The 23,703-nt window shown below is 42.8% G+C and overlaps 1 protein-coding gene across 2 annotated transcripts in view; it reads left to right on the forward strand.

The window, feature by feature from the left end:
* LOC147691993 (cytochrome P450 2F3-like) overlaps nucleotides 1–23,703 on the forward strand; it is a 196,133-nt gene that overhangs the window by 150,190 nt on the left and 22,240 nt on the right. Inside the window, exons 6-8 of one of the 2 annotated variants that reach the window (XM_086938282.1) lie at nucleotides 6,076–6,217; nucleotides 13,000–13,187; nucleotides 19,918–20,059. In XM_086938282.1, coding sequence (XP_086794408.1) covers nucleotides 6,076–6,217; nucleotides 13,000–13,187; nucleotides 19,918–20,059 — 472 coding nt within the window. The remainder of the gene's footprint in view (nucleotides 1–6,075; nucleotides 6,218–12,999; nucleotides 13,188–19,917; nucleotides 20,060–23,703) is intronic. The other variant, XM_086938283.1, reaches the window with a different exon arrangement.

Below are 23,703 nucleotides of genomic sequence, written 5' to 3' on the forward strand. Positions count from 1 at the left end.
TTGAGTGTTCCATTGTATAACTTTTCAATACCCTACTCAGTTCCCTTCCTACCGCCGTATGCTCAGAATGGGCTCAGTCTTCTAGATTACATGAGGACCAGTCTTCTGTGAACTGTATCGATTTTGGGCACAAATGACAGTTAAAATCCCCTGCTAATAAAATCAGTGGAGCCATTACACCCTGGTCCTGCTCTCTCTGTGACCCCAGTCTTTCATCCAGCTCTCCTGCTCTACATAGTCACGCATTTTAAAAATTGACCCAAATTAAATTAAGGACCTTATTTTTAAACTGTACGGCTATCATACATTCCGACTTCCAGTTTAGATCCGTCCAGACTCCTTCCAAGCCCAAATGGACCCATGTTAGGAGACCACCCCTTGCTCTACCTTCCGTAGACCTACTTGCTGGGACTTAAACCCAACTAGGTGAAGGTTTTTGTGATCTACTTCACAGGTTTCCTGCTCACAGATTATATTGAATCTGTTGATGTATTCAAGCCACTCAGTGTTTTGAAATTTGGCAGATAAACCCGCCACGTTCCAGGACACTAATTCAAGGGCGCTCCATTGACCACTGGTGGGGGACAGGTGGTCATAGTGGGATCATTATTTATTTGGGCATCTTTAAATCTAACTTGATGTGAGTTACGTGGTGCCAACTGGTTCGCATTTAGAGGTACGCCATCCAAAGGATCCCCTACTTGTGATATTAAATGTGACTCCCTTTCTTTACCTGTCTCTTCCTCAGGTAGTCAATCTACTTCGCTGAGGTGTCTTCCCCAGCCCAGTGGCACATATTTTTCAACAACGGGAGAGCAAGCACTTCCCTCCTTTGGGCTACCTGGCTCTCAGGTGTGTATGCTCCCAGAGCGGCACTGTCCGGTAACTCGCTCCTCTCTCTATCGACCCTTCCTCGCCCTCTGTCTGACTGCGCCGTCCTCCCCCTATGGGCTTCCTAGTGCCCACCGTTGGGCCCAATGTTTTCTGGCTTTTAAAAATAACTTAAATCTTGCGCCTGGATATTTGATCGTGTACAAATCTGGGGGCCTTCGGTAACATAATGTGTTGCTTTTGGATCTTTGAAGTTCACAACAATGCAATCCCCCAGTGTGTTTTTTTGCCTATGTCCCACCCAACTCACTCCCCTCACGAAGAGAATCTTACAATGAACATCACGGGCAGAGGTCTATTATGATTTAACCAATGTGTTGTTTTATTTTTCAGTTGGTCATAGGATTCCTCTGCTTCCAATTTTAATTCAGGGACCCCGGTCAGCACAGTAACATATGGCGAACAATCTGGGGGTAGATCTAAATGGGGATGCAATTTCTTTACCTTGTTTCTATCCCTCTCCTCGTTACATGGCACCCCCTGTGACCTAATACAATCAGCAGTTCCCCTGCCTTCGGTTTCCCCCCTGATATATCCTTAACCAGTGGTTGCACAGCCCTATCTATCATCGGTGTGACGGTAAGATTTAAACCAGATGCACCCTCCCTGTCACCCTCCCTTCCTGATTTCATCAAATTGTCACTCCTCTCTGTCTTGTCATCAATACTGCCCATGGTGTGCATTATCAGTCCCTCTGCGTTCCCAAGTCTCTTTTCAATTACGGAAAGTCTGTCCACGAGGGGCTCCAGACGAGCTATTAGGAGGGCCCCTATTTTCCTCCGGTATATTTCCTTATTCTGCATTGGGCCCATTAGGGTCACTGGGTCAGCACTATTTAGGTCAGATCCCCTGGCTGGGCTCCTTGAGGGGCTTTAGCAGTCGAGAGGTTATCATTAGAGATCTCCTTCTGAATGCTTTGATTAGAAGTCTTAGGCTTCTTCCCTTTCTGTTGTGAACCAGCTGGAGTTGCTCCACGCTTTCTTTTCACAGTGGCCCCCTTCGAGTAATCAGCTGGTGAACGGGGCTCCTCATGAACTACTTCCACCCCTGTTACTACGTTTGTTGGTGAGTTCGACCCTGTGCTACGAGGTATTGGGGGAGCTGAGATGTCCTATATACTATAATCTATTCCTATAGTACGATAACTGTGGCAATCTCGTGTGCCAAAACTGAGGAAGCCCTTGTAATAAATTAATCGAGGGTCCCTGCGACATACCCTGTTCCCGCTCCTTTCTTCCCTCTTCCACCGCGCACTGACATAACTTATCAGATACAAGTAACTGTAATACACAGATAGTAAATGGCGTAAATGTTACCACTTACAATGTCCTTATTTAGATCCGGGGCCTTAGAGGGGGGCCCAGCGCAGCCTCTGCCTGGCTCTAATGGGCTCAAACGGGCCCGCCCTAGGCCCAGGCTTCCCCTGTGCGCGCCCGCACGCGTCCCGCGAAGCAGGTGCCGCGAGCCGTGATATAGCGCTGAGGGAGGGCGGGTCTTGCTTCAAGCCCAGGTGAGCGAGGTGAGAGTGCTCCTGATCTTCATGGTCCCCGGGCTCAGCAACGGGAAGAGAACAACTTTCACATACTCCGGCTGCGAGCAGCTCCTGCGAAGCGGGGGCAGCGAGCCATGATATAGCGCTGAGGGTGGGCGGGTCTTGCTTCAAGCCCAGGTGAGTGTGATGAGAGTGCTCCTGGTCCTCGTGGTCCCCGGGTTCAGCAACGGAAAGAGAACAACCAGCACAGACTCCGGCTGCGAGCGGCTCCTGCAAAGCGGGTGGCGCGTACCGTGATATAGAGCTGAGGGTGGGCGGGTCATGCTTCAAGTTAGTCGCGGCGTTACTGGTGATCGTTAGTGTGGTTACGAGGCTCGTCAGCCCGTGAACAGGCCACCACAATTTTGAGACATAAATGGTCTTTGAGCAACATTACAGAGAAGTAGCAGTAATAATACACATCGAATTCAGCAGCAGAAATCTATGGTTATTGAATAATCCATAAGCACACTATATGTCAAGTACCGACAGCCTCCCTGTGATGATTATGTAAGCAGACGTCTGGAGAGCTCTTACATCTATTAATAGAATACTACGTAGCAGAATAAATCATCCATTTTTTAGACATCGCATTCCTACTATTTGGACTCAAAAACGCGACTCCGTTTTATATTAAATATAAAGGACCCCCTGATTTTAATTATGTATGTATTAGTCTGTGTTCAATGTCGGCGCTGATGAAGGTGATATTACCAGGTTCACCGAAACGTACGTAGGCCATATACACCTGAGACCCGTGCATAACAAGATCACAAGGAGAGAGAAACCTAAGAATAAGTGACTTATGAACTTGGATACTATCAAAGATGAAAAAATTGGACACTTAAATTGTAAAGAACCAATTGGGATCTCAGATGTACTGTTGTCTCTCGTATGTCTTTTTTGTACTATGTCACAAATTGAGAGTATGTTCGATTCGGAATGAATGATGAAGAATTCATTAAGTTTTTTTGACAGTATTTTTTTTCGTTGTGGGGTCTGAATCAATTTTCTTTCACTTGTTAATAATGTTTTTTGCACTGAAAAATTTATAAAATATGAAAAATATTATGAAATGTTTTCATGATCTCAAGTGTTAAATGATAATAAATAACAAACTAAAGTACTCTATGTTTATTTGAATAATTTCACTCATGTTGTATCTCTAGAGAAATGTATTAGATTTATTCTAAGTTGTGAATAAGAAACAGGTCAGTACAGAGGTTCTTTTTTCTAGTTTTTTGCCTTTACTCCCTCCTCTAGACCTAAAATAAATATTGGGAGTACCCTTGTCCTATTTTCGGGTCTTGCTTCAAGCCCAGGTGAGCGTGGTGAGAGTGCTCCTGGTCCTCATGGTCCCACGGGCTCAGCAACGGCAAGAGAACAACCAGCACAGACTCCGGCTGCGAGCGGCAAATCAAAGTCATTTTCGTACCATCCTTGTCCAGCAGGGTAGCACTCGAGCATTATGGGTCATCAAGGTGGAGGTCTGATAGGTATTTAGGGCAAAGAAATGAAATAAAATACAAGCAGCAAGGAGAGAATGAGTGTATTGATAACCATGAAAGGTCCAGCTTCTTCCAGGAAGTGGTGACTGCCATATCTTTGCTTGCATTGAGAGGTCAAAACCCTTGTGCCACTGCTTTTATCAATTATAGGGAAGAAGTATTACTGCCGTCCAGTACTGATATAGCTCCATTTAATTGGCCTGGGCCTTCATCACGAGTGGCCCAGTTTATTGCGATATGTGTTGTAACTGCGGTTACCGGTCACTTCACAATTATATGTTTTGTTATAAATATGGGCAGGCCAAACCTGCATTTTCCGGAACATGCAGCTTTTGGCACAGAAAGCATCAAAATATGCATACTATTTTCCAAAACACATATTTGGGTGGTATTTTTTACACTTGATATATTTCGACTCAAGGGAGTGGGAATGTATAAGATGCCCAAATTATCAAACCATTTTGAAGAGGCACTCGTAATAAGGGCCATAGTAGAAAATGTGTTTACCATCTTCACAGGCCTTCTTTATGAGATGGTTAGATATTTTGAAAACCTGTGGTAAATGTAAGACAAATGAATTACCACCTAATCATCACTCTATAAGATAAAATATGATGCAGTATTTTGTATTACAAGTATTGTACCCCCAACAGAAGCACAGATGCATAGGCTCCCCAAGCCCTAGAAGTAAGTTAGTTCTAAGTTTACACCAATAAAGTAATAAAAAAACGGCTGACAGATCGGGGGTTTCTTGAACCTCAATCTCTTGGTAAAACCATCAAAGAGAACCCCCCACTAGTCGTATGGATCTTTGATTGTCGAAGTGCAAGAAAGGAGCTAACTCAGGGAGACATTCCAAGTATAGTGGAACCAATGTGGTTCCATAAGAACGACAAAGAGGATAGTGTTCAACCTTAAGGGTGTGATTATCCAAATTTTGTTCAGATGAGTTAAAACAGTTAGCAAAATTGGAAGAAAAATATAGTAGGGTCATAAATCTGTAAATGATCATGCAATCTGGATTTTTCTGATCCGAAACAATATGCAAAATAGAATAACATACAGCATGCATGAAGCTTAACACTCTGAACAGGGGAAACCTGGAGAGATGAGAAGAATTCTTCTCTCAGGGAAGTCAGGACAAGATCTGCTCTACTTTTCTAAAGATTACACATTTAAACCATAAAAGAAGATTCTAGAAGGCTTCTTCTTATCAATTTTCACCAAACAAATCAATCAAAAGACAGTGTTCTCTGGGAGCAGGTAGACTCCTGAGTTTCCCAGCTCTCAGTCAAAGGTTTAAACATTTGGAGGGACCGACCTGGATGTAACATTAGTTCAGTCTGCCTGGAGCAGGAGGTCTCCCACACCGTCTCAAACTTCATCTCCGAGGCCAAAATATATTTAAAGAGTTCAGGAGTGAGCTAATCTAATGCAATGCACAAAAACTGTATTCTAACCTAACGAGGCACATAATAAGATACCTACAAAAAAATAAAAACAGGGACTTTCAACACATTTTATAGAAATCTAAAATGTGCACTCTGGCCTAGTTATAGGTTAGACCAGTACTAGATTCAGAATAGACTCTTACCAAGTACAATTAGCAATTCTGATTATATTCAATACATTTAAGAAAGGCTACATATTCCCTTATAACAAATATATATATTATAACTCCACTAAATATATGGATGGCTCTCATCTGCATTGATACATAGCAACGCACTACAATGGGTTAATAAAGGCGCACAGTTAAACACACATTTAGAATATAGCATATATATTAAAGAGGTTGGTCATTTCTTTGTACTGCTGTATGGGCGTGTCTTTATCATCACATCCCTTTGCTGTGCAATTTAGGGCTTTTCTGACTCAGAAAGGGTAATAACATACATTTTCCATTGTTACCGGGCCATTTTTTCCATGTGATTCTCTGATTCTGGGCTGATTTCCATGCACGTTTTCCATCTGAAGTGCACAGAAAAGCATTTCTTTTACCGAGGTAGTAATATATGCTCGCATGAAGAGTAGGTGAGGGAATGGTAGAGTCTTATCTGGGAATCTGTGTTAATGGAGAATGTTTGGGTATACTGGGTATATGTGTGACTAAATGTCAAATATAGAATCTCATTTTTCATGTAGGAAAAGAAAAATCCCGCCAGTCACTTCAACTATGAGACCATGTTGAAAACCACAGTCAATGTCTTCTTTGCTGGAACAGAGACTGTGGGCTCTACACTGAGATATGGATTCAGAATTCTGCTGAGGCACCCGGAAGTCGAAGGTACAATGAGGGCCTGAGCCCAACGCATATGAAATCATAGCATTCATAACAACACTTATCACATCTGAAATTATGTCATCTGGGAGAACACAGTGCATGGTAGAGTGGTGAGATATGATTAATGTAGTGTGGCTGTGAGGTGACAATAATGTGTACAGAGGTGCGTGACATAGTAATTTGAAGGTGATGCATACATTTGAAATTTAAGTTATAACGATAACTTTAGAATTTGTAATGTTTGTGTAGTTTAAGTTGGGTTTGTATAGAAAGAATAAATACAGATTTCCAAACTATAACTTATCCTTAACCTTTATTATTTCTATTGAAATACAGTGTTTTTTATTGTTTAATAACAATATGTTTCAAGTCGTAGTGCCAGGTGTTATTAAGTAGAGTGTCATACAGTGTAGTGGAAGGGAGTCTTGTAAAGTTTAGTTCCGTAGGGTGCAGTATTGTAGAGTGGAATAGAGATGAGTGTTGTAAAGTGGAGTGGCATAGAGTGGAGTAGGGTTGGGTAGAGTGTCGTAATGGGGACTATGATCTAGAGGGGAGTCGTACAGTACAGTGGAGGAGTGTGTCATAGAGTGCAGTGCCATGTCATATAGTGGAGTGGCATGTCATAGAGAGGAGTGGAGTGCGTGTTATTTAGTGTCATACAGTGTCATACAGTGTAGTGCAGTGGTGTAGAGTGGTTGAGCATACACTGGAGTAAAGTGGCTAAGAGTGCAGTACAGTGCTGTATAGTGGAGCAGAGTGCTGGACACTGGAGCAGTATAGAGCAGCGTATGGTACAGAGGTGTAGAGTGAAATAAGTGTAGTAGAAATGAGTATAGTGGAGTGGATTACAATGGAGTTTGGTAGCATAGAGGGGCTAAAAGTGTCATAGAGTGTAGTGGTGAATCGTGGAGTATGGTGGCGGGGAGTCTATTAGGTGGTGTACATGGCACACAGTTGAGTAAAGTGTCATAAATTGGAGTACTGTATTGTACAGTACAGTGCAGTAGTGTATCATACAGTATTGTAAAGTGTTGTAGTCTAAAGTAGAGCAGAATGGCACACAGTTTAATAGATTTTGTAGAGTGTAGTGGCATATAGTACAGTACGGTATTGTAGAGCCTGGTAGAGTGGCCTGATGTACCGTGGTATAGAGTAGAACCACATAGAGTGCCGTAGAGTTGAGTGCCATACAGTGGAGTAGTGGACTAAGCTGAGTAGAGTGGAGTACTGTGTCGTAGAGTAGAGTGGAGTAAAGTGGGGTTCGGTGCGGTGGCATACAAAACGTTGTGTACAGTGGACTAGAGTATCATAGAGCAGCATAGAGTGGAGTACAAAGTTGAACAGTGGCACACAGTGTAGTACAGTGTTGTACAGTGGAGTATAGTAGAATAGACTGGAGTAAAGTGTTGCAGAGTGGAATATATTGTATTAGAGTGTTGTAGAGTGGAGTTGCATAGAGCAAAGTAGTGTGTCGTACATTGGAGAGGCAAAGAGTGGTTTGTTGTACATTGGCGTAGAATGAGATAAAGTCTCATACATTGGAGTAGTCTGGAGTAAAGTCAAGGGAAGTGGGGTAAAATAGTGTGGAGTAAAAAATAATATAGTGTACTGATGCGTTGTAGAGTAGAATTGCGTGGAGTGGAGTCGAGTAGATGGAAGTGTGGTAGAATACAGTAAAGTAAACCGTTATAAATTGGAGTCGTGTCTCACACTGTATAGTGTAGTACTCTATGGTACAGTGTTGGAAACTGTCATAGAGTGGGGTAAAGTGCTGTGCAATACCGTTAACGAGGATAGAGTTGAGCAGAAACTTGGACAGTGGAGTGTATGGGAATGAAGGGAAGTAGAGTCTAGTAGAGTGGCATAGAGTGTAGTAGAGTTTTGTACAGTTGAGTTATATAAAGTGGAGGAGAGTATACTGGAGTGGTGTACAGTGTAGTAGAGTACAGTAGAGTGGCATACAGCAAAATAATGTGCCCTGGAATGTCATAGAGTTCAGCGGCATACAGTGGAGTGGTGTGGAGTGGAATAGTGTATAGGGGAGTAGCACAAAGTACAGTGGAGTAGTGTAGATTGAAGTGGCATACTTTGGAGTCAGTGGAGTGAATGCCATACAGAATGGATTGACAAACAGTGTAATAGCGTAAAAGTGGTGTGGCACACAGCGGAATAGCATAGAGTGGAGTACAGTGAAATTGCGTAGAGTGGAATTGCGTAGAGTGGAATAGCGTATAGTGGAGTAGTGTACAGTGGAGTGGCATAGAGTGTAGCAGAGTAGAGTGAAATAGCATACAGGGTAGGGGTGTAGAGTGGAGTGGCATCCAAAGCACCAGTGTAGCATGTAGAGGCATAAAGTTGAGTTACGTACACTGGAGTGGTATTGACTGGAGTGTCAAATAGTGGAGCTGCATGCTGTGATATAGTGTACACTGCAGTGTCATAGAGTTGAATGGTAATCAGTGGAATAGCATAGGGTGGCGTGGCACAAGCAGGATTAGCGTATAGTGGAGTCGCGTGCAGTGGAGTGGCATGGAGTGGTGTAGACTGGAGTGCCGTACAATGGAATGGGGTATAATATAATACAGTGGAGTGGCATACATTGGCGTCGCGTCCAATGGAATAGAGTAGAATGGAGTGGCGTAGAGTGGAGTGGCATTCACTGGAGTGGCCTAGAGTGGAGTACCCCACAGTGGGGTGACATACAGTGGAGTATGCTACAGTGGAGTGTTGTAGAGTGGAGTGGCATACAATTGAACAGTGTAGATTGGAGTGGTGTACAGTAGAATGGTGCAGTGTGGAATAGCTCATAGTGGAGTAGCATACAGGGCAGTGGTATACAGTGGAGTGGCGTAGACTGAAGTGACGTAGAGTGGAGTTGCATACAGTGTAATAGCGTAGAGTGGATTGGCGTTCTGTGGAGTTGTGAACAGTGTAATAGCATAGAGTGGAGCAGCCCACAGTGGAGTGTCGTAGAGTAGAGAGGCGTCTAATGAAGTGGCGTAGAGTGGAATAGCATATAGTGGAGTGGCGTAAACTGGAGTTATTTTGAGTGGATTGGCACAGAGTGGAGTTGTGTAGACTGCAATGGCATATACTAGAATAACATACAGCGGAGGGGTGTATAGTGAAGTGGTGTACAGTGGAGTGGCATACTGATGCATGTCAAATTTAGCAGTAATGTAGATTATGGTTTGCAGAGTAACGCAAAACAGAAAATTGCGCTACCTTATGTTTCCTCATATTTACCAAGCAACGCAGGGCCACGCATTGCGGCCTTGCGTTGCTATGTAAATCTGACTTAGGTATTGAATTGCCCATGCAACAGCAGTGGTACTGCAATACAATAATGCTAGGCCTTAGTTATATTTTGGTCCACAGTAATTACATGGTATACTCTGGTACATGGCAATAGCAAACCAGTATATAATTTGATAATTCTGAAAATGACTTTTTTTTAGAAAATTAAAAGGCAGCCATATTGTTTCTACTGCACTTTAGCTGTGTTCTATGTCAGGGCATTAGAAATAGGTAAGTAGTAGGTTTTATTGTTGTTCCCTACCTTTTACCCTTTTATTGAAGTGGTAATAGGTAGGGCGATTTATTTATATCTTTTTATATATTTTTATCACTTTATTGCCACTTTTTAAAAGTAGTAATAGGTATGGAAATGTATTTATGATTTTCTACATATTTTTAAATACTTTTACACTGCACTAGTACCAAGTAAGTACGGCATTTTTTGTAATTTTGTTTTGAAAAATGTAAGTTGCATGTTTTTTTTTAGGTACTTCTATGGTACTGCATACACTGCTTTTACAAACTTAAATATGATAAAAACTGCCAAAACACTGTACTAATCTATATTTGTGAAATATAGTGTATTACAGTGTTTTTGTCTGTGTTCACTAGCAGGGACCCAGCGTTAATTCTTGCAGCATCCCACTAGAAGACATTGGAAACCAATTGAGGAGCTCTTCTGTTCCTAAGACTCTACAACGACCATCCACAATGCTGTGTCAGTACAAGCCCAGGGGCCTGACTATAAATCTATGCTGCAAGTGCGGCATGAGACTTGGCAGCTGTGCCTCTCCGTGCCAGTGAGCAAGTGCTAGGAAGCCCAAAGCATGTTTGGCTGTACTTTTATAATGTAGGAGTGATGCTGTCTTCCCTGAAACCTGCCAAATAAAGAAGGATACATCACAAACGTGTGTGGTACCTCACCTGTTGGGTTCTTTTCATTTGGATGCAAAGAGGCCCCGCCCAGGGTCACGAGGTGCCCCGCCGCGGACGAGCGGCTCCAGTGTGTTGTAAAGATCACAACGAACAGCGTGACCTGTTTTTGGCTGTGTTCACTAGCAGGGACCCCGCGTTACTTTTTGCAGCATACCACTAGAGCACCTTGGAAACCAATTGAGGGGCTCCGCTGTTCCTAAGACTACAATGACCACAACGCTGTGTCAGTACACGCCCAGGGACATGACTATAAATCTATGCTGAAAGTGCGTCTTGAGACTCAGCAGCTGTGCCTCTCCATGCCAGTTCAGAAAAGGGGGTGGTGATGAACAGAGTGTCTGAATTAAGCAGACCACTCTTACCCAGTCCAAAGATAAGGGCTTGATCCATCACCGTTATTTATCTCACTGCACCATCCCAGTTCAGAACCTGGCTATATGCAAATCAGTCTGTCCCTGGCCCAGTGCATCATGGGAACAGGGCAGACTAAACTACGAGGCCAATTCTTCACCAATAAGGAGACAAGCTACCGGGGACCGGTTTCTGGCATTTCAGCCGTCGTCGGCCCGGCTTGCTTGAATCCTGATGGTGCAGTGAGAAAGGGACTCATGTCTGAGTATACCCTGCCACACCTATAGTGGCCAAAAAAGATTCAGAAAAGGGGGTGGTGATGAACAGAGTGTCTGAATTAAGCAGACCACTCTTACCCAGTCCAAAGATCAGGGCTTGATCCATCACCGTTATTTATCTCACTGCACCATCCCAGTTCAGAACCTGGCTATATGCAAATCAGTCTGTCCCTGGCCCAGTGCATCATGAGAACAGGGCAGACTAAACTACCAGGCCAATTCTTCACCAGAAAGGAGACAAGCTACCGGGGACCGGTTTCTGGCATTTCAGCCGTAGTCGGCCCGGCTTGCTTGAATCCTGATGGTGCAGTGAGAAAGGGACTCATGTCTGAGTATACCCTGCCACACCTATAGTGGCCAAAAACGATTCAGAAAAGGGGGTGCCAGTGAGCAAGGGCTACGAAGCGCGAAACATGTGTGGCTGTACTTTTATGGTAGTAGTAGCAGCATAGTAGCAGTAGCATGGTACACTGCAAAAAAAGAGTTTAGAATATCTTGAAAGTTATATATTTTTTTTTCCTAATTAGTACCACTTTACTAATGTATTACTTGGTAGGGAAAATATATAAACTAATACTTACCCATATCTGAGGCTGCTTTAACCTTTCGTAAAGGTAGTTACTATCCAATCAGATAATGATGTCATCAACATGTACCAATGTAGTTTTGGTCAATTTTGTGGAATTCTGCAAAAAAGTACTGTGGTCACACATATAACTAAGTGTAAATGACTTCTAACTTAATCTACTTAACAGTAATACCAAAAAGGGTGATCTGCACACCATATGCTCTAATCCTGCCAGATCTCATGAAAATTCGAATGGCCGTTTTTGCCCTACCTGACATCAAAATATATATGAAAAATTAATGGTGAAAAAACCTGTTTGGGACCCCCATTTTTTTGCACCCCCTTAACGAATCACCTAAACAAAAGCTATAGGTTTTTAAGTTTAATGGAGATTCGTGAAACAGGCACAAAGTTATTAGCAAGCAATATTCAATGAATTCATACACCTAGGAACCCTAAGGATAACTATAGTGAGGCTTCCACCACTCTGTGATATTGTTAAGGTACATGCATATGGGGCTAGATGTAAAAAATGTATACATACATATCTGTCAATATTGTTGTCCTCAAACTTTTAGGCCCGATATTAAGATATACCAAGAGTCCCTGCTCAATATTCAGAATCCACACCTCCTTTGGTACTAACAGAGCTGTTTACATTAGGCCTGTTTTCATCCCTCTCAATACTTATGAGTTTAGAATGTATAAGGACTCAGTGATATGAATAAGAAGTGAAAGCAAAACTACCACATAGTCAAAGCCATCTTATTTATCAAGAAAGTGTGAGATGGTTTATAGAAGCACAACCACCACAAATCCTGTCGGCCTTGCACTTGCAGGTTCCAAGCCAGCAAAATAGATGGGGAGCTTCACATAGAAGAATGGTCCAAATCTGTGCATTTGGAATCATTGGAAGAGGTGAGGCCTGCAGTGCTCAGTGCAACAAAGCCTGATTTATTTTAAAGGTTTTATATAGCGCTGGCTAGACCCGGAGGTATCAGAGCGCTTTACATGAGCATCAGATCATAGTTACAGGTTACATCGTTACAAAGGTTACACAGGATCTGTCTGCCATTTGTAAAGTTGTATTAAGCAAATTTAAGTTGTTAAGTGCGAAAACATACTGTGTACACAAACAAAAGGCAGCAAGCAAACTGCTGATGTTCACAAAGGACAATAAGAGATAAAAGACAAGATTTGCTAAAACTGCACTCTAGTTGATGTATTTAAATGATTCGTATTTGGCATACACAGAGTCAGACAGTCTTTTTCTCCCTTCAGTATTTCTGAATCAGCTAATTCATGAAGTGACATCTGAACTAACTAGTAAGTATTTTGCCTTTCCCTGCCCATAGAAAAGGTCTATGAAGAGATTGATAGTGTTATTGGGCGGGACCGCCAGCCTAGCATGGAAGATAGAATCAAGATGCCCTACACAGAAGCCGTGATCTACGAGATTCAGCGATATGCAGACATCGTCCCCATGAGCGTGCCTCACACTGTGACCCGGGACATCAAGTTCAGAGGCTACGACCTGCCCGAGGTGAGGATTCCTTGATTAGTATTAGACATCAGTAAGATATTTAACTTTTGTTGTCTGGTGTTGAGACAGATTCTATTTGAATCTGACACAGTGAAGATGATGGTTGTATTTCCTTTCTAATTTCAAATTATAGTCTAGGACAGCATTTCTTGCTGATTGCAAAGGGTGCAGTGTCTTTTCCAGAAATGGTTCTGGCTAATGTTCAACTTTAAACTTGTCTACATAGTACCCACAGTTCTATCTCATAGAGCATCTTTGAGCACACTTCATCCTGAACCATTTGGACAAGATATGTGGCCATCTGGGCACCATGCTTAAGCCCAGTGTAAAGGGTCTCATTGGATGATATGTTATCCTCAGCTCTTACTTTGAATGTAATTGCAGTAGCAGCTGCTATCGGACCTGGGTGGGTAAAAGGGGGGAGTGGGGATGGGAAAAAAAAGTTTAGAAAAACACATACTTTGCTACGGCCACAGCATCTCTCCTCTGTCCTCTTCTTCCTGGGTCCGGTCCGCAGCGGGAAGCAGCAGGAAGCTTTCATGCTCCGCTGAGCCAATCACAGCACTGCAATGTTAAATGCAGCCTGGTGGGGAACGTGCAAAGTGCCCATGACTGTTTGGATGGTGCAAGAGGGCCAGCCAAACTGTCCTGCGCACTTAAGGAGTGCAAACCACTCCTCTCCCTTTTATATCCAGCCTCATTCGCCACAAAAGCCACTTACTCTAATAGGAAAACTAAAATGATAATAACAATACGTTATTATCATTTTAGTTTCCCTATTGAGCCGTGGGATGATGCTTCTCCGCCCTCACAGAGGAGCCGCCACTGCATAATTGGTTTCTCTGACCTCTTTGTCGTGAGGATGGATCCCTGATAGATAACACTTGAATGTTAACCAGTATCTTTCATGACTCGTGTTCTCCAGAACACGATCATAAGTGTGATTTTATGTCAGAAGAATACCAATGACAAAAATAATTTTTGATTTAAATATTGCAGTCCTAATATTGTTTGTTGTATTGACAGAAATATTATTTGTTGTATTGACAGAAATGTTATACTGCACAGTTGGGAAAGCCCCTTTCCCACTTCCTTCTACGTTCTGGCCTATCCCCACAGTTATACCACCAACACCTTTAGCGGCAGGGCGAAACCTGGGAGTTAGTTTTGACAATAAGCTGAGTTTAGAAACTCATGTGAACAAAACAGTTGGGAGTTGCTTTTCCCTGATAAGAATGCTTCGGAAGGTTCTTCCACTGCTACCTATACAGGCCAGAGCACTGGTAGTAAGGAGTCTCATCCTGGGCCGAATGGATTACTGCAACTCCCTGCTGCTGGAGTCCCCAACATTTTTGATTGGGAGACTCCAGAGGATCCAGATACTGGCGGCCAAGTTAGCTCTAATGAAACCAAGGCGCTCATCAGCCTCTCAGGCACTTTTGGAGCTACATTGGCTCCCTGTCCTATAGAGGATACAATTCAAGTCACTCTGTATTGTTTTAAGGCCCTTCATGGACTTGGGCCTTTACCATTGCAGAATACATTTGAATGGTATGTCCCTTCTCGTAATCTTCGCTCCTCCTCAGCTAAACTGGTGAGAGCACCCAGATTCAGAAAAATAAGATCTGGAGGAAGGGCTTTTAGTGTCGCAGTGGCACGGCTCTGGACTCAACTCCTTAACAATCTCAGACAGATGGAAAACTGTTATATCCTTACTAATACATTTATATGTAATCAGCCTAGGTCCTAGTTGCTCAGCCAGAGTGAGAGATGGTAACGGAATGTTGGTGTGACTGTGATGATTGGAATGCCTGGGTGCCTGTGTGGATGAGAGGTGACAGTTGGAGATGGGCTAAGCAGCTAGGCAGGCTGCTCCTGGTGGGTCTGGTACATTGCTAGTACCTGACCAGAGCTGGCTGAACAGAGATTGATGCTACCTTGACATGAAACCAATAAAGAAGAATTGAAATATACTACACGATTACCAGTGTCTCTATGTACAGGGTACAACATTATTTTGGAGACTAGTGGACATGGACCCTAGCGTACTTAAGGATAGTACAGAAACCAAGAGACTGCAAAGAAACTACAGTAACCAGCGAAACTGCAGAAAAAAATAGGCAACTACATGAAGCAGAATGGAGTAAAAGGCAAGCCAGCCCCACCAGTGTCCTTGCCAACGGAGAGCCCCACTGATACAATTCAAGTCACTCTGTATTGTTTTTAAGGCCATGCATGGACTTGGGCCTTTACTATTGCAGAATACATTTGAATGGTATGTCCCTTCTCGTAATCTTCGCTCCTCCTCAGCTAAACTGGTGAGAGTACCCAGATTCCGAAAAATAAGATCTCGTGGAAGGGCTTTTAGTGTTGCAGCGGCACAGCTCTGGAATCAACTCCCTAGCAATCTCAGACGGATAGAAAACCTGAAGCAGTTCAGGAAGAAATTAAAGAAGTGGCTTTTCGCTAGAGCATTATCTCAGTTTCTCTCATTTGAAATGGAACACTATCCTCTTACTGCACTTGAGCTTGGTAGACTATACGTATCTCAGTGCCAGGATACCCGTACGGTCGCAGTGCGCTTTATAAGTCTTGCTAACAATAACTATAACAATATTGTATACAATAATGTTGCTGCAATTGGTGTACATTTTATATTATTAACTCCAGTGGAATGGTTTTTGTTTAAATGATAGTTAAGAAAGTCAATTTTTGTCAGACGGTATTTGGGCCACAATATTCTGGTACCATACCAATGCATTTATTGCATAATTGCAAATGGATTGAATAGAGTGAAAGCGACTAGGTATGCTGGATTCTATTTGTGAGTGACCTGCCCTTCATAACATAGAAACTCTACCCCTGAGTTGAAGTAGAGGTCAGCAACGATTGTTACCATATGGGAATCTAAACACTCCTTTTCAGGTCCCCCTCGAATATGGCTTGATGCACCCAACGGAATGCCAACAAATGTCCAGTTAAACTTCAGAAGCGTATCTTTGTCAAGCCAATTGTCTGAGCTGTTGATTTGAATTCAAATGATGCACCATAGATCAACGCGATCTAAAGACACCTTTTTTGAGTCTCAGGGTATTCTTTATGCCCACACTCTTATGTACATGTTAATAAATTGTTAATGAAACTGTAGCTTCAGTACAAAAGAAGTTTATGGTATTTATTCCTTCTGACCCTTTGATGGGGACTTTTTTAAATACAGTCGTGTCAAAATACTATTTCTCCATTGCTCTGTGCTGCAGATAATTTGTTCTCAGGATTTGTAAAGTTGGGACTTAGAACGTTTCTTTGCATTTAGTGAATTCACAGTAGAGTCTATGATTTTTTTCGGTGAAGCAGTCTTTGATTGCATTCGGGTATACTTCTTTCTAGAAGCAACATTGATTGGCATGTGATTTGTTTGGTTTGTTATATTATTTTCCAGAAACATATCTTGCTCGATTTCTCAAGAATATTTGTTTGTCAGTTTCATTTCTTCAACTACTGAGGTTATCTTTCACCTATGAAAAATACTTGACTTTGTTTATAACATCCAATAACTATGTTAGCTTACTCAAATACTTGTGTCACAAAATGTCTCAACTTCAAAGTCATTGCTGTTGATATCTATCCTGCATGCACTGCCCTCTGCGGCCCTAGTTGCACCTTGTCAGATTGTGTTTGGTATCCTTAATAGTCAATTTCCCCATCTTCATGTTCAAGTTGAAGGCGCATTCTTATTGCTATGTTGTGCAACATTGCACTAGAGGTCTTACTCTATAGCAGATTTTTGGGTTGTACTATGATGATCCTTTTGGGCCTTATGACAGATCTGATGTGTATGTCTGCTGCTGTATCTCACTTGGAAATTGTGGATTAACTAAGGCAGAGGATCATGATCCATAGGATAATTACATATGCACTGTTGCCTGTAGGAAAGGATATGTATCAATTTGAGTGATGTTAGATATGCTGTAGAGTTTGTGTGCATAAGGATGTTATGACAATGTTCCAAGCAGATACGCATTTACAAGCTCTCCCCTTGGCTGCTGGTCATAAAGGACTTAATGGGGAAACATGTTGCCTCTAAATCAATGATAATGGAAGTGACACTGGTAACCACCTCGATATTAAGTTACTGATGTTTTTTCAATTTCTGTACCAATACTCAGTGTGTGAGTGGAACCATATTTAGATGTGAGTTCCATCATCATATCCCGTTACATGTGGAAACTGAGCAAAGATTTAAAAGTCAAACCTACCATTAAGGTCAGCTGGAGATGTATTGTAAATGAAGTTTGGACGCTGTTGCATTTACAAAGCTGTTAAAAAACATTCGAAGGGCATTTTGGAACATTCCTCCTGGACATGTTACTATCTCCTGGTATCACCCTGAGGCAGAATGTTGGAGGGAACAAAGCAGGAGAATATGAGCAGGCATTGCATGGCTTTGTTGAGTTTTCCATCCAAGGATGAGCTTGTCTATCTATTAAATCTGAAATAACTAGCCTATTTAATTCATATTTGGTGCAACGTCCTCCTCTATCCAGTACTTAATTTAAGCCGGTGGTTTTGGGTGATCGACACCGATGCTTAATTGTCAGCCCTGGCACGTATGACAGTCCTACACATGGTGGTTGTGTTTGTCTAATTTAGAAATGAGCACAGAAACTGTTGTTTGTGAATTCAGTATACTTTAAAATGACTAATACATGACTGAGCAATGCTTATAGCTTTGGGGGCCTGGAATAGTTTGAATTGTCACGCTTTTAGCTATGTGATAGTAGTTGTGCTAGTACTGTCCTTGGCAGCACTGGGGGAGGCAATGGGTGGTGCAAGCTGCAGTGGCTTCCTGAGAGGGTCCTGGCACCTATTTGGTTACAAATTAAGCGCTGCCTCCATCTGATCGAATACAGTCACCAGAACCCTAAAAAGTCTTTCTTTTCCCATCCTTCTCCCTTGTTGTGAGGTCAAGATGCTCATTCACCTCATCAAAGCATAGAGTGCAGTCATTCTTAAAGTATAAAATAGTTTCTTTGTCCCCCTTCTATAAATAGTGCATGCTATCACCTTCTTCCAATTGATGCCATTGATAGTTTTCTGCATGTGCAGTATTTGTGTTTTGTGACAATTTGCAATTTGTGAATGTTTAATAAAATGCAATAGCAATTCAGTAATACGTAATCACAAATAAGGAATCAGAAAAACAAGTCAAAAATTACTAGGGTCATTTTTCCGACTTAGGCAGTCCTCGGCTGCAACCACCATCTCTGTTGTCCCAGGAAGACTGCCTAGGCTGTGGTTAGTCCACCCGCCGGATTATGAGTATAATTCATGGCGGGCGTTTCTGTGGCAGTGGTCGGTTAGGCTCACAGGAGAGCCTTAACAGCATACCGCTGCCATTAGAATGCCTGCTGCACGTTCCAGCACGATGTGGCATGCACCATGTCGTGCATGCCACACGTTGCAGGAATGAGGGTGCATTTCCAGCGGGCACATCATATGCCCCTCTGCATGCACCCCCCAAGCCCACAATTGGCTGTGTGCTCTGTTAGGGCTCCATTTCCTGCTTGTCCACCACCCTTTTCAAGGAGGACTCACCACCAAGAAAAGGGGAGGGGATTTCCAGGTTGTAGTATGCTTGGTTGCCAGCATTGGCACCACCAGCAGTGGGATCCTTGATCCCACAGAGCCAGGGGTCTATTGACGGTCTGACCCCGGCATGCGGCTGCCAGGGCGCTGGTAGGCCTCCCTCGCCACTCCTCGGTGGCCGGAGCCTCGAAAAAACTACACTGGCTCCCGGTGGGCAAAAGGATCCAGGTTAAGGCACTGTGTTTAGCCTTTAAAATCCTTAAAACCGCCTCTCCCCCAATGCTGTGCCCCCTCCTGTCGGAGTAAATTCCTAGGAGGTCGCTTCGCTCAGAGGGACAACATCTCGCGATCATCCCTCGTATCAAACTGGCCAGAATAGGCGGCCGATCCTTTAGCTTCCTAGCTGCCAAGCTATGGAACAGTCTTCTGGAATCTATCCGTGGCCTGCAGGACCTTCTGGCCTTCAGAAAGGCCATCAAAACTCATCTCTTTCAGTAATTGCTTCTCTCTCTCTGTGCCCCTAACTCTCTGCTTCAGTCTTCTCGCAGCGCCGGGACGCCTCTTGGCTGGGGCAGCCGCGCGCTATATAAATTACTATAACATATCATAACCCCCATACCTGTAATGCATTGGGCAGAGGTGTAGTGGTGGGTGGCGGTAGTTGGACCGCCATTGCAAGAACAGCGGTCCAAAGACCACCAGACTTGTAATAAGGCCCTAAAATATTGCCACCAGTGTGGAATTTAACAACATAATTTGTTTATGTGCTTTAGTTCATTAGAAAAGTCTCTTTTAGCTGTCGCAAATTGGTTTGCGGCTGAATAGTGAAGAGTTAACTTCTAATACCACAGACCCCTAGTTTTTTATTTACTTGCAAGCCTCCATCACCATAATTTTAATTTACAATTTTTCAGTGATTGTTTTTTTTGTGTGTGTCATTGGTCATTGTAAGTAACTTTTGTTCTAGGTTCTGTACACCACATGTATATCTTCCATAGATTACATGATATTTTGTCATTATTAAGTCTTGATTATTTTTCAGTGAATGTTTTAGGATTCAACCCCAACACAATTCATATTACTATTACTAAACAGGCTACAGAGTTCTAGAAGAAATTTCACAAAGTTTTCCTTTTATTTTTAGGGCCTGAATATTATCCCACTGCTATGCACTTCACAGTTTGACCCCACCAAATTCAAAAACCCAACACAATTTGACCCCACCCACTTTCTGGATGAGAATGGCCTGTTCAAGAAGAATGAAGCATTTATGGCATTTTCTGCAGGTAAGAAAAGAAGTTCAGGCTCAAGTGAACAGATTAAAACTGCCTTGAAGATGCCTCAAACAAAAAAGTAGAGTCAGTCTGCAAAGACAAGATTAGAATTTGAAGGCTGTTCCCTTCCCTGTATTAGAAAATATGGCATCTGCACAGGCAAGAGAAAGTTACAAGCCACATGACAAACAGCTGCATATGTCATTCACTGTAATAGCTGGCTATAAAGTAATGCATTTATATTTTAAAATTTGGTTTTGCATGTGGGCTCACGGTGGGTGGTTCATGACAATCAGGTCCATGGTAAATTTCATTACAAGACTGGAGGCAACCATTATGCAATATGCCTTTATTTCTGCTCAACATGCAGTCCTTTAAAGAACATCACTACATCACAAAGCAAACAGAATCTTCACAATATATGTATATCCAGTGCATATAGATATCCTCCTCTTTTTTATGCTGCTCCGGATAGGATAAGTATTTCTTTCTTACACGCTTCCTATTTGAGTATGGTTTGTTATATATTAATCTTTGATTTGATTATAAATGCGGCGCACCATGGGTGGCGGAGCTGTGGCGCACTGTGGCGCACGTTAACTGCCGCATCCCTGGGGATGCGCCAGTTAACATAAATCTACCCCTTAGTATTTAAGCTTAATTACTTATTTCTTTAAAAGCACTTTAAATGAGCAGCATATGCAAACGGAGCGCTTACCGATCTGATGATCGGTGCAGGGTGTTACCTTTGTCCACAGTGCGGATTAAACTGTTGCCAGAGGTCTTCCTGCTCCTCTGCTCGAACTGCCTCTGCGATCTCTGCACAGGCCTTCAGTGTGGAGACCTTCACTCCGACTGACCGCTTCGGCAGGAGGTGTAGTTATGGCCTGAAAGGGATTTTTCCCACACGCAAAATATTAAGGAAGCCTAGCAACGTTGCGTCAAGCATGTTTCTAGGAAGTAGTTAAGGAAGCCTGGCAACGTCTCTGCAAGTACATTGCTAGGCAGTAGCCTGATGAAGCCACCTACAGTCCGCCATTTGTTTTCAATCAAATCACTGGTGATGTGTTAGTCAAGTCTGCTATATTTGCCATTTTAAACGCAGAAGGCAGCAGGGACGAGCACAGGCATTATTCTTGCTGAAATTGACCTTCGTGAACAATCAAACAAATAAGGAGTACCAGGGGTCCCCCTGCTATCTACTGCAATATTTCCAGGTGATTTTACTTTACTGCCAACCTTTCAGAGCCTATTTAGATTGCCAGAGAGCTAAGATATTTCTTTTATTTTTGATTTAAGCCTAAACTGTTTTTAGTTCTGTGTGTTGCACTTTTTAATAGGTAAAAGATCATGGAGGGTTCTAACTCCAAGGCCAATCAAGTAGTAGATTTCTTGGGGGATTCCCTCAAGAAATGTATAGGAGAGGAATTAAGATCCTCTGTAGGAGAGGTGGTGGACGCCATACTAGCTAATAGGAAAATATTTTTTTCTTCTCAGATAGGGACTAACCATTTACCTCTGAACCCCCTTGTTGGGAAAAAGTTTTCTATAAGAGGAAACATACTGAGAAGGTGTTAAGCCACGCTTTGGGCACCAGTAGCCTTGGAAATACAACACAGTCAGAGCTCTTGGGAGCACAGGAGGAAAGAGCCACCTTTACAGGGCACCAACAGAGGTTGCTCAGAGAGGCATGAGTGGAATCAGTGACCTTCATGCTACAAGAGAGTTACGGGCCAGTTTGAATTCTTCTGAAAATGATAATGACAATATCAGCATGGAATGGAATGAATATATTTTTGATTGCCAAGACACAAATGAATTAATAGATAGCCTGGACTAGGACCTAGTGCAGGCTTTGATTCCAAGGAGGTAAAAGACCACATTGTAGGAGAAATATTCTATCCTACTATGATCAAACACCCACCGAGTGTGGAATGGTGGCCTATGGACCCCGTGGCCAAATATTTGAGCCATTGGGTGAGAAAACCCCTAGATAAAGAGCCAGCAATCTGTGTCAAACAAAATGCCTCAGACCCTCTATGGAGAATTAAGTTTGTATCACCCCTAACTTGGACCCAGAATCGATAACCTGTATATCCAAATTTTGGAATGACCCAAGGAAATAATCTGAAACAGCGTCAGGACAGGGTCCTTGATGTCCTGGGCCCTCTTACTCACATTCTAGACATAGCAGAGGAAGCCATGGGGAAGAGTGGCAGAGTAAATCTGGAATTGCTGAGGAGTGGGCCACATCTGTATGTTAGGCAATCCCAATTGTGGGCCTAGTAACTGATGTGAAATAACCCTAAACTGGATGGTCGGGCACTTTGGGAAGACACGGGTGTGCACATGGACTTCTCTTTGGAGAGAGTATCATGAAGTCCTTGACAACATATTTTTTCTGAATTCAATGCTTTTAGTAAAGCGCAGACAAGTATGTGGAGAGTTTCTGGCTCCAGTGCTGTTTTTGGACCAGCTGACAGGAGTGGACTGACAGTCAGCCGCTGTGCCTTTAGGTCCCAGTCCTTCAATTAGGAACCAGGAAGTTATGGCAATTTATGGCAGGGGATACAGCCAATACTCCAACTTCTACCCCCAGAGCTGGAGAAAGTTAAGGACTAGAGGGGTAAGATCTAGAACTTCAGTCTTCAGATCACAAGGTAAGAGATACTTTTTCTTCCCATCTAAAGGTATGGGGAAGGCTGAGGTTTTCCACTCACAATTAAGAATCAACAGGGACCCCCTGGATTTCAGAAACTGTCCAAGGTTTCAAGGATGGTTATTGGGATCCCCAGTACAGCTCAAGCAATCCAAGAATCATTTGCTCTGTGTCTAAAGCAGTGTGTACAAAATCTTCTGATCCTTCCTAATCTGTAACTTGAATTGAAGCTCCCTTCTTTAACTGGGACACCGCTGAATCTACCAGAATCATTTGCTCTGTGTCTAAAGCAAATGATTCTGGTAGATTCAGCGGTGTCCCAGATGTTAAAAAAGGGAGCTTCAATTCAAGTTACAGATTAGGAAGGATCAGAAGATTTTGTACACACAGCTTTAGACACAGAGCAAATGATTCTGGTAGATTCAGCGGTGTCCCAGATGTTAAAGAAGGGAGCTTCAATTCAAGTTACAGATTAGAAAGGATCAGAAGATTTTGTACACACAGATTTTTCCATATAAAATAAGGACAAGGGTTGGTGTCCTGTCATAAGCTTATGGGAATTGAACAAGTTCCTGATCTACATGCATTTAGAGTTGATGGATATTTTACGGTCAAAGGACTGGCTAGTAAAATTGGACCTTAAAGATGTATACTTTACGATACCCATGGATCGGGACAGTTAAAAGTACCTACATTTCAGTTGGAGAGGTGTACTCTCTCAGTTCCTTTGCCTTCCCTTTGGCCTGTCCTCGGCTCCATGGTGTTTCACAAAGGTGCTGCATCCTGTAGTGGCTTTTCTCAGGGAGAGAGCAGAAGGGCTTATTATTAATTTGGACAACATTTTGATAATGTCCCAGGACAAGCTAGAACTTCAAAAACATTTGCCATGGACAAACGAGTTGCTGGTAATCCTAGGGTTTATAGCAATTATAGAAAAGTCAGTCATGGTAATAGAGCGCGCAGGTCGCCCGACCCTATATTTTACCAGAATTCACGC

This window comes from Lissotriton vulgaris, chromosome 9 (assembly GCF_964263255.1).
Source record: "Lissotriton vulgaris chromosome 9, aLisVul1.2, whole genome shotgun sequence".
In the NCBI taxonomy this organism is placed as follows: Eukaryota; Metazoa; Chordata; class Amphibia; order Caudata; family Salamandridae; genus Lissotriton; species Lissotriton vulgaris.